This window comes from Lepidochelys olivacea (assembly GCF_965140295.1).
Source record: "Lepidochelys olivacea isolate rLepOli2 genome assembly, chromosome: 4".
NCBI classification, from domain to species: Eukaryota; Metazoa; Chordata; order Testudines; family Cheloniidae; genus Lepidochelys; species Lepidochelys olivacea.
The window spans coordinates 129,638,235-129,653,621 of record NC_140414.1 but is presented as its reverse complement, the minus strand read 5'-3'; the positions used below and the strand labels follow the sequence as shown (position 1 = coordinate 129,653,621).

Sequence of the window (15,387 nt, the reverse complement as noted above, 5' to 3'; positions counted from 1 at the left end):
GCGAATCCAAGAATAGCCTACTAGTGTCCTGAACGTTTAAAATATTAGTGGGTCAGCTCTCCTGGTACCTGGATGACAATAGCACTATGAGTAAGAGCTTCTGGCTGGAACTAAGGGCTTGTCTTCACTACTGCTGCAATCAATGCAGCAGGAATCGATTTAGCGGGTCTAGTGAAGACCCGCTAAATCAACAGCAGAGCGCTCTCCGGTCAACCCCAGTACTCCAGCTCTCTGAGAAGAGTAAGCGAAGTCGATCGGAGAGCATCTCCTGTTGATACAGCACAGTGAAGACACTGCGGTAGGTCGACCTACTGATGTCGACTCAAGCTATGTTCACGTAGCTGGAGTAGCGTAATTTAGGTTGACTTACCCCGGTAGTGAAGACAACGCCTAAATTCTGGCAAGATAAGTGTGATGGTGGGTAGAGAGAAATGTTTTGAAGGACTTTATCATCAATTGATACCATCCTGGGAGTGTTCAAATATCATGCAGTCTGTCTCATTCTGGAATCATAATTGCTCTGGGATTCCCAAATGATCTTTGACTATAATTGGCTGGTCAAGAGACTTTGGCTTTTACTGTTAGTTATAGCTTGCCATGATGATCCACTTGCTCATCATTCTTAATCTGTCAGTGTTTTGTTGTATCAGACTTGCTGTCAAACAATGGATTGCTGTTTCAATATCTGCTTCTATTGTGTGAGCCTATCCACTGGGTTTGAACACATTTTGTTCAATTATATTGCAAGAAAATACCACTATTAGTCTTGACTTGTTTGTCAAATACTTAATAAAAACATACATTTCAGATTTTAAACTAGAGAATGTGAAAGGTGGTGTAGTTGTGACTCACTATTTTTTTCTTTGATTAAATATGCATTATATGTGTGTTTATATAAATTTTCTTTTTAGCAGAGGACATTTAGGAATTTCAGGATGTACTATGTGACATTTCTAATGTAACTGCAGATGTTACTTCCATAAGTTTATTTTACATTTGAGGCATAGGGGTGGGGAACTAGTATTTAAAGTGGAATTATGGTTCTCAATCTGAAAGAGTTGGAAACCACTGTTCAAAACTATGATGATGCCCTAGAACTACATTATCTATATTCCCCTCTTTTTGGGACTGCTCTTAACCTTTGGCAGTGTGAGAGACGGAAGATGAGACTCAAATCTCAGGTTTTCCATAAGCCAAGTATATTGTAGTGTGAGCCCAGTAATAATCTTTTTATAGCACTGTACAAAAGCTAACTATTCAAAATGTTCGACAACATATTAGATGTAGGTATGGTAGGTAAGCATATTACCCCAATTTGTAAACACAGGAGAGGGTAGCTAAATTGCCAGAGTCCATGCAATGAGCTGAGTAGAGCCAGATTTAGGATTCAGGAATTCCTGTCTCATTGCTGCATGCTCAATCTGAGAGACCAGGATGCTGCTTAGCTAGATCTGCCTATCTTGAATACATGTATAGCCCCAATTACCATAGTTTCTGAGTACCTCATAATGTAGTTATCCTCACAAGTTAGAGAAGTACTGTTATCTTTTATCCATTTGAGGCACAGAGAGACTAAGTGGCTTGCCCAAGGTTACACAAGAAATCTGTTGCAGAGCAGGGAATCTGGACCCAGGTCTCAAAGTCCTAGGTTAGTTCCCTAACCCCTCGACCATCCTTCCTCTAGAATAATGCTCACGGTCTCCTAAATATTCCTAGGAGAGTAAACACTATTTTGATTGTCAATTTTTGGTCACAATTATTATTCCAAACATGCAGGCTTTGTGAAAGAGATCCTTATCAGCTTTATCAACGGTTGGAACAGCAAGCTAGAGAATATGTGCTTGAAATGAAGGTTCGTCTACTCAGGCACTTGTCGCTGGGATCTAAAGTTGCATCAACATTATCAATACCAGGCCCACCGCAGGCACATCAGTTCATCTCACTCCTTCTTGAGGAATACAGTGCACTCTGTCAGGCAGCATGCACAATCAGCACCTTTCTTGTCACTCTGGTAAGATACAAAAAATATTCCTGTGTGCTGTTGATCTATAGAGATAATACAAATTTGTTAAAAATATGTGCTGTGAGTTCTTTCACAGTTCTTTTGCAGATTGCAGAGTATACGCTTTTGTGTGTTTGGATGGGAGAGTGGGGAATACACTTAACTGTTTTGTTAAGGATGTCCCAGGCTAGATTTCAAAATGAGGACATAGAAGTTAAGTCACAAATGGGTGAAATTGCCAAAACTGTCCATTTGCGAGGGGCAGGGTAAGCTGCTACATCATCTGAATGATCAAGAGGAAGCTATTAAACAAGTACTGCAAATGGTTAATGGGACTGACTAGTTTCAAAACAAAACTTTTGAGTCGTCTGTTCAATATTGAAATATTTGGTGTTGCCATATTTTGAATTATTTTATTTTACACAGCCCCATATCTAGGATGGGTAGAATATTACACTAGTCAGCTTCAGTGATGTCTTAAGAAAAGTATTATGAAAGCATTAATGCCCTTTCAGCTACATTAATTCAGATATTCTGATTCTACATATTTTCTTTTCTCTTCCCTGATCATCAAAGATGCTTGCTTGAGAAGACTATCTCTTGCATAGGAATTAATCTGCTCCTGTTACTTATTACAACCAAAGTCGTCATCCTCTTCGATATAATCCTTTGCTACTAACCAATTCTGTTGTCACACTTCAGGTTATGTTGACAGGTAGAGAGCAAGCAGCAGGCAAAGGTCTACCAGAAGAGAAGAGAAATACAGAAAATATAAGTAGTAGAAACAGTTATTTCTAATGTTTTTTCACTTTGCTTTGAGGACTTCAGTCTTTACAGCCTTTTTGTTATGCTGTACTCCCTTATTTCTTTTCATACTATGTACATGCTGAAGACTGCAACGGGAATATTGACAGAGTAAAGTTTGGTTTTGCTGTAGATGGACTGGAGAGGTGTGGGACAGAGTTGTAGAAAGGAATGAAATGGGCAGTAAGTAGTGGTAGACAAAAGGGAAGAAATATAGAAGGGGATGGTGTTCAGACCTCTTGGGTGATTTTAAAAAAAAATGGTGGTGAAGAAAAGTTTCTCAAAGAGAAAAGGAGATGCATAGAATTAAATATTCAAAGAAACACAGTTTATTGGTGTTCAGATATACAAAAGTATATGATAGTTGACTGTTTCCTACCCTCCTTGGTCTGAGCTCGCTATTTTCTCATCTTCTTTCCCTACCCTTAGACATGATGCACTTTTATTAGAAATAATTCATTACCTCCCATTCATTAGCATATTCCTGTAGTAAAGTCTTAAAATTTCTCTCTTGAGAGGATGGTTCTTAAGGTTACTGAGTTGCTTTACTGTTTAGAAACATACTTGACTTCAGAACAGATTTATTGCAGTATGAAAATTAAATTGATGCAACTGAAACTAGACAGTTTTTATTTTCCTCTCTGAGAATCCACTAATTTTGTACACTTTGTTGTCAAGAAGATATAGCTAATCATAAATTTGTTTTCATGTTTAGCCACTCCTTTCCTCCTTTTTCTGGTCTCTACTGTGGACCAGTAGTAGTGAAGTCGACATGTGTAAGAGATCAAATTGACAGGAAATGCTTAGCATGGACTTGAACTCTCCAACATAGCAGTTTTTGCCCTACTTAAGTGGAAAGGGTACCCCATTCTCCAAAGAGTTTGAGTGGATATGGTATTTCTATACTAACCCCTTCCTTATGTGTGATTGGTTCAGCAGTTCAGTCAGTATTGAGAACAGCCATTGTTCCGCTAATAGGCTTCAGCATTCAGAAATTGAACTAAAGCTGTAGTAGGAACATAGGATATTGTTCCTGTGGTGGCTTTTTATATAGATTTCTTGGATTGCTACATGGCCTTTTCCTTAAGCACGCTAATATTTAGAGCTTGGAAACTAAGATTTAACTGCAGAGAAAAAGCGTAAGGAAGTGGTCTCATTTAGCATTTTCAGTGCACGTGAATGCATTTTGTTAAGACTCTACTGCACTGTTTGAGATCAAGAGAAATCCTTTTAGCCTCAAACACACACGAGTGGCTAGATCATCATACTGTAAACTTTGTAATTCAGTCTTCCACTTGGCTAAGGTCCAACCTTTGTGTGTAGCCTGCAGTATGATGGCAGGAAGAGCCTTGAACCTCCATCCATGTGCACTTAATTTCTTAGTGAAATTATGACTGATTTTCCTTCCTTTCAAAGGAGTCCAGCTCTTTGGAGAGGTTCAAGAACAAGCATTAAAGCCTTTTTGCCCCACCAGGGGATGAGACACCATACCAAGATCAAGATGGAGAGACTGTGGTCAGTACAGAAAAGTCCCTCAATCCCCAATTTAGCAGTCTAAAAGAAAAACTTGCCTGATACTTTTTGTAGGCAGTACAGAACCTGATCAACTGAACTAGGGATGTAAGCCTTCTAAAGAAGTTTTCAGTTTTGTTCTTCTCAGACCTATGGAACCTACCAGAAGGCTCACTTGTTTTCAGGATAATCGGGCTAAACTTTAAGTTTTATTAGTAATGTGTAGGAACTAAAATCTTTTAAATCATTCATCATCCAAAGCAAGGGAGTACATTGCTTCATTGCACACCTCAGGAGTGGAGAGGCTATAATTATGTACAGATGAGTGTTTTCCATTGTTTTCTTCGAGCAGTGCTAGCCGGACTAGAAGTGCTTGATACTGAGGTCTGACTTGGAATACATAACTCCAATCAAAGTTTGAGATCTATAAAATAAGATGACTCTCTCCCATGTGATGCTTGTATTACTGATTACTCAAAGTCATAGTGCAGGGGATTCACTTGCTGGTGTGACAGCCAGAATGCCTTTGTTTAATTTTGCTGAGTGTGGGGTCTGATGACAAAAAACAGACACTCGTGTTTGTTCCATAAATGAAACACTTGCTGAATTGATAGTTAGGGGATCTCTCATAGGTGGTCCGTTGTTCAGCTGTCAAAACTGAATTACTATAACCATAGATGTTAACTCTTCTGTTTTAGAAGTACCTCAAGGTTGGAAATGGGTACATGGTTGATAATCCAGAAACCAAGATGCACATTTAGTATGCTAGCCAGATGAGTAAATAGATTATTGCTTGTTTGAAGAAGAACATTTCTGAGTAACCATACTTAGAAAGGACAACTTTTTCAGTTTTTTAGTTAAACTGTGTGGGAAAAGCAGAACGCTCTAGGAGAGAGGTATTGCCTGCTATACATGGTAAAGAAGAATCTAACATTGATCAGGGATGATAGCCAGAAACTTTCCAGGGGTTTTGATGTGCTAAGATGATACACTTGATGTCTATTGAGAGAGAAATTGAACTGTGAATTTGTGGAAGGCCTTTCAACAAGATAGTACCTTCTTCTGATTTCCCAACCTCCCTCCCCCCCCCCCCCCCGGACTATTCAGAAAGCTGAGAAAAGAAGCTAGAGTGACTTTCAGAAGTCAGTGAAGGTCCTGATTCATAGATCAGTGGCAAAATAATATATTTTATGATTGTTAATGTTAAAACTTGCTAAGGTCTAAGCTGAATAACCCATCTTCTGGGCTGGTGGGTTTAAAAGGTTACTAGCTAAAGAAATTTTCTTTCTGGCATCTGAAGAGTTCTTTTAGAAATATGTTAGATTTATAGAAAATTTAAATATTTTTAATAGGAAAATGAACACTTGAAGAAATTTCAGGTGACTTGGGAATTGCACAATAAGCATCTATTTGAAAATCTGGTATTTTCTGAGCCACTTCTGCAGAACAGCTTGCCAACACTGGTGTCACAGCTAAGGTAAAGTGTCTTTCAATATATCTGTATACACACACATTAAGTAAAGAGAATAATAGATTACATAGTATCTGTAACAAAATAGTTAGATACTTTTGATAAGACTAATGGTAAAACTATTCATTCCTTTTTTTTTTTTAAAGGATTAGATTCTGATTTATTTTTTTTCACTAAGCAAACCACTGAAATACCTCTTCACATTCCTCACAAACTACTTTAAGATGAGGTGTGATGAAAACATCTGTTCAGTTGGTGCACTTGTATGTAAATTGGGTTTTTCTTTTAATTACTGCATGTTTGTTTAGAATCTTTAGCTGGTCTGCTACTGTAGGTACACTGAAAAACACAAACCTTACAAATGTAGAGCTCAATCCTGCAAAGGTTCACCCCTGAGGATGGTACATATTACCATGATTGGATCCAAGAGTGGCTTCACAGTATATCCCTGGTGGTAAGTGTTAGCAGAATTAGGCTCTCATAAGCAACCCTCAGATAATATCTTTAGCAGTGGCCTACATGCCACTATCCTAAACACACACCAAAAAACATAAAACAAATTAATGGTCATAATATATTATTAAACAAAAGCAATCAAATGGACAAAACCCTATTAAACACAGGTTTTTAAAACATTGCTGCTGCTCCTCTGAGTTTTGCTTTCATAGAGACCTTTAAAAATGAGTTACTTTCTTAGTCTGTGCACCTGTTGTTTGTATGTGAAATTGCTGGTGCACTATAGGAAATGCAGTAGCGCGTTTGAATAATAGTTTTGATAGATTTGTAAACGGATCATGTGTTTTGACCCAAATAAGTTAGGAATATTTGCGATCTGTCTTGGATCCCATACAATTGAAAGATTAAACTCTCTCTATTTAGTAACTGTTGCCCTACATTTGTCTTAAACAAATAAATTTGTTGTAAATGTGTAAATGCCAAGTATTTTATTTCAGAGTAGCAGCCGTGTTAGTCTGTATCTGCTGAAAGAAAAGGAGGACTTGTGGCACCTTAGAGACTAACAAATTTATTCGAGCATAAGCTTTCGTGAGCTACAGCCGATGAAGTGAGCTGTAGCTCACGAAAGCTTATGCTCAAAATAAATTTGTTAGTCTCTAAGGTGCCACAAGTCCTCCTTTTCTTTTTAAGTATTTTATTATAACTTCTGATTTTATACAGGTATAAATACTGCAGTATTGCCAACGGAAAATGTTAGATCATGAGTTGGCTTCAGAAATGGAAATTTTGAAAAAATGTGTTTTGAGAGTTTTATTTGCCTTTTGGTTTTTGAACCAGTGTAGGGTTCATTGGGGTTAAATTATCATGTTCTTCTCTATAGTCGTGAAGGCTAGAAACTTGCTATTTTGTATAAGAAGGGTAACGTTGTCCAGAGTTGTCATTACTTCAGGAGCGAGGGCATTAAGAAAAAAAATTAATTTCGTGAGTCTCATGATAAAATCATGAGAATTGGCAACACTGATTGCTGGTAGAATTTTAAGCACCATTGAGCATTCCATGTAGTTAACTTATATTCTTAATGCATTTTTATGTTTTCATGATTTTTGGTATGTAGAAAGTATTGTCCTAAAAAAGCTGTAGCTGAGGTTTCCATAAAAAATAAACAACTTGAGATCTTGGGTGAAATGGAGTTAGTGGCTTTTGTTTAACAGTGGGCAATAGTTGTCTGCATTCACTTTGTTCTTAGTTATTTTAGGTTCCATTGCTGCCAGATGGTGGTAGGCAGTATTGCATAGCAGTTAGAATAGAGAACTAGGTATGAAGTCCTGGCCCCATTAAAGTCAATGGCAAAACTCTGTGAACCTGATTGTGACCAGGATTTCATCTTATGAGATGAGATGCCTGGTTCTGACAATAACTTTTTGAGAAGCTCTCGGCAAGTCACTTAACCTCTTTGCCTTAGTTCACCAATTGGTAAAATGGGGATAATACTTGACTGAGTGGCATGGCTTGGTTTATATTTGGAGGAACTCAAAGACCTTTGTAATGAAATGCACGTTAGAAGTGTGTAACGTACTATAATCTCTACCTTACTTGGTTCTGAGACCAAGGTTCAGGATGCTGACTTGGTAGTTTGCGGATGCTTGCACTGATGTTTTATGGCAGACCTCAAAGAAACAAGCAGTATAAAACTGCTGATTCCACAGTAGTAGGGGATCAGGAAAGCCTCTGTCTTCCATTCCTGAAAATTCCTCTTTTGAGGGAGAAGTCTCTTTTAACCTACCAGTCTGAGAACAAATGCTGCCTCTAGTGGGTAGGATGTGAGTTTACTCATGAGGGAATTCTGTGCCAAAAAAAAAAAAATCTGCACACACTATTTTAAAATTCTCCAAAATTCTGCAAATTTTATTTGTCAATAAATAAATGCAGAGGCTCCAGCATGGCAGTGGGGAGCACAGGCCACTGACTGCACAGAGGTGGGAGATCACCCTGCAGGCCTCCCCCCTCTCTCCCTGGACATGGACTCAGCAGTGAAGCTGCACCTGATCCTGACACAGCGCAAGGGCCAGGCCAGCCCCAGAAACACCCGGGGCCTTGCCCCTTTATGCCAAGTACACTAGATGTAGGGAGGCAGGTTCAGCCCAGCAGGATCCAAGTGTGGAGCAACTTAATGTGGAGAGATCCAGATGTGGGGTAATTGCCCCACACAGAACCCAATCTGTGTTTGGGCAGCTTTGTGGGGGGATCTGGATGAACAGGGGCTCATGGGTGGTGTGGGGGAGAGGTTCTGGATGCAGAGACAATGGGACTATGCGGGGAGGGGGGGGTCCAGGTGAAGGTAGTTGGAGTTCTGCAGGGGGGTCTGGGTGTGGAGGGCTCAACTGGAGGGGGCGGTCCAGGTTCTGGCTTTGTGTGTTGCAGATCTGGGTGCTTGCTTGGTGGTGCTCAGTGGGATGGGGATCTGGGTTTGTGGGGGCTTGTCAGTGTGGTCCAGGTGGAGGGGGGTGAGTGGAGGAGGGTAGTTTGGGTGAAGGGGTGGGGTCCGGATGCAGAGGATGAGGCTTGTTAGGGTGTGGGTTCAGGGTTCTGGGTTTAGGGCGTGAGGTTTGGTGGGGTGATCTGGGTATGAGGCAGGTCTGGATGCACAGGGGTTGGGTGGACGAGGGAAGCAGCTACCTGTAGAGTTAACCCTCCCGTATGGCTGAGGAGCGAAGGGAGCAGTGGTGCAGAGCTTCTGTAGCCGGAGAGGTTTCTGGGGGTGAGTCTGACACAGCCCTGGCCGCTCCTTGTACAGGAGAAGCAAGTCCCATCCTCCCCAGCCCAGCTGGGACAAGCAAGGTAGGAGCCAGTGGCTGAGGCATCCCCAGCCCTGCCGCACCTTCCCCCAGTGATTTACCTCTCCACTAGCTGCTCTGGGCACCTGAGACAAAGCACGTGTGCCGCTGGGGAGCGGCAGCATGACTTCTTGTGGCTTCCCTTTGCTTCCCAGTCAGAAAGTCATTTTGCTGTGGGGAAGCAAAAAAGTCGCGGGGGACATGAATTCTATCATGTGCAGTGGCACAAAATTCCCCCAGGGGTACGAGTTACTGTGTGTAACCTAGTTATGCAATAGCTTGATTTCATGTCTGTTTCCCCAAATGGAGGCCCAACAGCCCTAGCTATTAAATAATTAGTGTCATCCTTAATCATTATGCTGATTAACGCTTCACCAGACCAGGGTTTGTCTTTGCTATCCAGCCCTTTGGTAGATGGTCATCTCTACTTAACACGTATGTGGTTCAGGAAGATAAGTATATCAAGCAATAAAGCTGGGTGAATAAGTATGGCTCAGTTGCGATGACCCTAGGTTTGCTTCTTTCTTACTCACAGTTATTGCTTACACGGGTTACAGAACATAAAGAGTGAGCTGTTGTCAGACCTTTATGCTTAAAAATACAAATAAACACGTTTTGGGGAACTAGTGGCCAAATAGCTTCTGTGTCAGTTACTGTAGTTACATTAAACGCCTAAAGCCATTTTTTTGGATCCTAAAACTATTTTAAGATTTAGTTGGGGTTGGCCCTGCTTTGAGCAGGGGTTTGGACTAGAAGACCTCCTGAGGTGTCTTTCAACCATAACCTTCTGTGATTCTAAGTGGTGGTGTATATCAGAAAGGTTAGTGGACATCAGTGAATCATTTTGATTATTAGGTGGATGCCTCTGCTTCTATTTCATACTCTAATAATTGCTATTTAAACTTTTAGGCTTGGAACAACACATGATTCCTGTAGTGAAGATATGTATAGTACCTTGCTACAAAGGTATCATCAATTGGAACAGGAGATGTGTCAAGTGGCTGAAGCCTGGCTTGAATGCCAGAAAAAAATAGATGATTATGTAGATGAACAGGTAAGGACCGTGTAAGCTATTGCCTGCCTTGCAGTAAATGTAAAACATACAAAGTTATATATTGCATACATATTAATTCTTAGATGTACTCCAAAAATTATGACCTTTAGTCAAGGTGGTATAACAGGTGCTGATAAAAATGAATTATTACTTAGTCTGAATTCCTATAGCATGCACCGATGTATCGTGTATTTTAATTACTACTTTTGGATAAGAAACCATAGTCTTTAAGATGAGTTTTGTTAATTAAAAACTTAATCCCCATGTTTTATGTACATTGTCAATAAAGTTACTCATTTCTGCTTAGTTAACAACTACTACAATCCACTTTGGGATGTTGCAAGTAAGTCTGTTAGCAGTCTTTGTTAATGTCTTGCATAAAATCTTGAGGATAGCTTCAAAGTATCTGAAGAACATTCTTGTTGCCAAACTCTGCCACCTGTATAGCCTGCATGCTCTAATCCTAGGTATACTAAAAGTGAAAAATCACCATAAAGAAATCACTTTTCTTTGTTAAAGAAAAGTAGGCACAGCAAATAATGAACGTTTGCTATTGTTTATAAGAATCAGACAGAAGTAACGGCTGCTACTCTGAAACCTGTCTTCACAGTAGTTGTCTATCTGATTTTACCTTATTTGAATTTCCTTGTAATATTCATGTACTAACAATGAATACAAATGGTTAAAGGCTGTGTTGCATCTTTGCTTTACAAAGTATAATTATAGGCATCACAAGAGAAGCTCTTGAGGGGGAACAGTGAAACCCATTTTTGCATATGTAAATGACAGTGTCTCTTCTAAAATTTACAGTCTTTCTGGGGCTTGAGAGGTGTAGGTCTTTGCAGGCTCAATTTGTAAGCAGGAAATAAGCACATGTTATAGTAGCCATCATCTGATATAAAGTGTTGAGCATGTGTCTGAGTGCAGACTTTGACCAGTCTCCTGCTACAGAGAAAATGCTACAGAGTTACACTGTAGTTTTGGGAACTATCCAATAGGTTGTGTAATGGAAACAGGAAGCATTCTGGACTCCAGATTTTTTCGGGGGGGCGGGGGGGAGGACCACCAATAGATGAGCCTCCTAGGAAAGAGTGGATTTTTTTCTTCTTTAAAAGAGCAGTTTATAAACAAGCCATTGCCTGCTTCAAATGGTCCTGCCATTGGGAGCATGAGTGAATGATGAGAAGATCAGTACACTGACATCACAGTCAGAGAGAACTTTGCTAACACAAGAGGCTGAGACAACGAAACTGCTGAATTGCCACCAATTATTTAGCTGTATAAAAGGAGCAAGAACCAAAAGAGAACTCCAGTAAGTGAAAACAAGCCCTTTCTTAGGGTAAAATGAGCTCTTTTTAAAGTAAAAAGCTGTGATTGGGCAGAAGCTATTCTATGCTTTTATAGTTTTTGAATATATGGCGTGTTCAGAGTCCATATGTAAGGAATATCTGAGGGGAGAGGCATCACTGAGATGGTCTCTGGGAGGCAAGGCAGAAGAAATTTTGTCAATAAGGCCATTGCTCCTGTTGAAGATGCACAGAGCGCAAAAAAAAAATTTTTTTAAATCAAGAAATCTTACAAAAATTTTTCTATGCTGCAACTAGACTTTGCACCGTTGTCATCTTGGATACGTTGGTGAGAATGGTCAGAAATAGAGTTAAAGGTTTGAAACAGTCTCCCTGTAGCATGTGTACAACTTTTTTAAAATAACACTAGGAAAAATAAGAAATGTGCGTTGCCGTTGAGAAATTAAACTGAACCAAAGTATCTAAAATCCACACTGGAGAGACAAATGCTACCTACTGTTAAGGCCTCATAGAATTTGTAGGCATGAGAAAAGCTCGGCAAACTCTTTATACAACATCTTCCAATATCTTTGTGAACAAAAACCTCTTGACAGATGTACTCAGGGTATTATACAAGCAAAGTACAATACAGGTAAAGAGTCACTAGTTAAATAATGTGAAATCAAAATAGTTTAAAAAAACCAAACAGATCTCATGTAAATAAAAGAATGTAGGGGAAACAGTGATTAAAGTAGGAGACAATTTAATTAAAAAAAAAAAAGTGGGGTGGCAGATGCAGAGAACAAGTTCCTGACACCCTAGGCGTCACTACAGCAAAAATATCCATCACCTTCTGACTTAAAGTGCAGCATTGGAAAAGTGGGCCTGTCAAAGCAGTTACTCCTTAGGAAAATGCTAACATAGACCATCTCAAATATGTCCAGGTTTCTTCCCACAAATGGATTTTAAGATGATCATGTTGACTTCTAAAGTTAATCTGTTATGCTATCAGCAGCTAGTATAAAGAATATTTAAAAGTCCTAAAAAGGAATTACAGCCTGTGATCCACATTTATTTAATGAAGTAACATTATTCTGGAAGCGGAGCTTCTTTTTCTTTAATGATTAAATTCTCACAGAAACACTAAAAATCAGGCTATTATGGTATGAATAATTTGCATAATGAAGCCACTGAAGTATTCAAAGGCTAATGACTCTGAAGTAGCCTTTATGCCATTGCTTCAATAACATGAATATGAGAATGTCTGGTAGTACTAGTGCTAATGTGCATTTGTCATACTTTGCAGTCTTTATACATTTGAAAGATCATATTAGTTTGTGAGAGTTCCCATACTTAAAGGCCTAGATTTTGTCTTTAAGACCACAGCCCTTGTGTAGAGAGGAGTACGGAATCTAATCATGCCAGGAATAACACTGGAGAAATTATACCTGCCTGAGGCACAATCACACTGAGGCTTCTGCTTGCATATGAGGTCGTGTTGGTCTGCTCAATTTTGTATGCCAGCCCTGCTCCACAGGCTGGTGCAAAGTGAAGGGGACAGAATAATGACCGCACTCCCTTCCCACCCGTCTTCACTAGCTTGCTCCCATGGAGAGGAAAAATATAGCAATTGTTGTGAGATGCACGGGTGAGTAGGGAAGGCTTCTTGCTTGTCCCTCCACTCCTGTGTGCCTAAGTGAGGGCATCACTGTTTTGGGAAAAACTGAGAATACAGTATAAGTGAAATTACCTCTCAAATTAGTAGAGATTAAATGCATCCACTATGGTGGTGTGGTTGCTGTGTAGATCAACCATTCACATTTGTACAGTGCTTTACACCCACGTAAGGTAGGTGAATAAATATTTTTTTAGGTGCCTAGATTTAGCAGTGATAGGCGCTACTTGAAGGGATGGATAAGTAGGTAGAATAACTGATACAGAAATTAAGTGACTGCCCATGTCCTCAAAACAGTCAGTAGCAGAGCCAGGAATAGCTCTTGAGCATTCTGTATTGCCATAAATCAGGAACATTTTAATCCCTCTGAGAAGTGGTACAAAGGAGGGTCCATAAGTGTTCATGCTTACTATTACTTTTAACCATTTAAAAACATTACGTGACTTACAGTATTGCTTTTAGTGTAAATTAACATAATTCCCTTGCTGTGAAGGGAATTCAAAATTGAATAGTAGTAATCCAAATTACATTTGATTTTTCTGATTCAGCATTAGAGAGCAAAATCATGCCAAGTAACATTCAAATTCAAGTCTTGAGGTGTAGTGGGTATAGTTCAACATAGTATTTCCAGAGTGAAACAATATTCCTATTGTAAGTGGTAATCTTTTAAACTCATGTTCATGTTTGAATTCTATGTTCATTCCTTGAAATATGAATTTAAGGTAGTACTACAAACTGAGGGTTACAACATGAGCTAATCCTAGTAAGTTCTGGCTCATTTGCTGCAAATTTTGTTCCATAAATATATAACCTCTGAAAGGTTTTGAATTTCTAGTACTTATATGCTAAATAACTAGGTAAGTGTTGAAAGAAACCTGGATAGGTGCTTTCCCTTACCTGTTGAACCAGTTCTTTCAAAATGATTTGGGAAACAGATGGAGAAACTCCATTTTTGTACTTCAATGTTAAAAAAAAATTTACTGAATGTAGTATTGTTGTATGCGCGCTGGTCTCAGGATACTACAGAGAAGGTGTGTGAAGTATTAGTCAGATAAAAGAGAACTTCTGTTGCTGAGAGACAAGCTTTCAAGTGTACAGAGAGCTCTTCTTCAGGTCTGGGCACTCTCTCACCAACAGAAGGTGGTCCAGTAAAAGATGATATCTCACCCACCTTGTGTCTCAAAAATTTACAGATTTTTCTTTTTTTGTTTTATGTTTGTAGCATTGTTTGTTAACTCTAAAAAGTGTACTCTTCAAAGACAAAATGTAATCTGATTTTAATAGTGCTTTTCCAGTAACGTGCCCCATGGTGCTCTATAATTAAAAAGAAGTATCTTGCTGAGTTAGCTAAACCATAGGCAAGAAATACATTTTAACCTCAATCTTAAACACTAACAATCTAGACCATTACATTTGAATGGTTATAATTTTAAACTTGATCTTTTCTTTTTATATAATCTTATAAAAAAGAACAGTCCAGCTTCAGTAACCAATGTTCTTCTATGATTGAACGAAGAGCTCTAGGTCTGTGGAACACCACAAGACTTGCTCTTGACCTTGAGCGTGTATCTGAGACTTGCCATAAGTCCTGTATTGCGAGATCTTCACATTGATCAGGAGATGAGATATTGGGTATCTGATGCAGAACACTTTAAATTTTATCAACACTTTGTATATAGTATACAGTTGAACTTAATGTCAGTGTAAAGTCTTAACTGTGGTGGGGAGGGTACAAGGGGGGGAAGATTGCCAAATGATTTTACATTTGCTTTAGAGTTTAAATACAGTGGCCTTGCTAATGAAATAAGAACAGCACTTGGATAAGATAAATTCTGTCTTTTTAATATAACTTGAATAACTTAACTTTGTTTTTAATTACACAAAATTCTTGTGAGTTTTTTCTGAAATAAACATGGACAGGATAAATAAAATAAAATGTGACGGTGGCATAACAAATACAGTGTAGTGTTTTCATGTTTAAACCAATGAATCTCCCTGTATTCTATTTTAGATGGCAATGAAAACAAAACAGCGCATGCTAAAAGAAGACTGGGAATTTTTTAAACAGAGGCGTTTTATTGAAGAGCAGGTAGGATTATGGTGTTTTAGCAATTTATATTAGGTAGTTTGAATATTTTCTGTATGCTATGAGAGACAGACACTTGCAGCTGAAAGAGTAATCTGTATATTATACTAACCATATGTGTTCTAATTCTTCAACCCTATGCTTAGAGCACACTTGGATAAATGGGAGTTAAGCACAGATCAGCTACAGAATTGGGCCCCCATGTTT

At 39.0% G+C, this 15,387-nt stretch overlaps 1 protein-coding gene across 1 annotated transcript in view; it reads left to right on the top strand.

Moving 5' to 3' along the window:
* The window catches only part of FAM193A (family with sequence similarity 193 member A), a 103,069-nt gene that overhangs the window by 49,786 nt on the left and 37,896 nt on the right, over positions 1 to 15,387 (top strand). The window contains exons 6-9 of the mRNA XM_084625861.1: positions 1,777 to 2,011; positions 5,671 to 5,795; positions 9,989 to 10,133; positions 15,106 to 15,183. Coding sequence (XP_084481987.1) covers positions 1,777 to 2,011; positions 5,671 to 5,795; positions 9,989 to 10,133; positions 15,106 to 15,183 — 583 coding nt within the window. The remainder of the gene's footprint in view (positions 1 to 1,776; positions 2,012 to 5,670; positions 5,796 to 9,988; positions 10,134 to 15,105; positions 15,184 to 15,387) is intronic.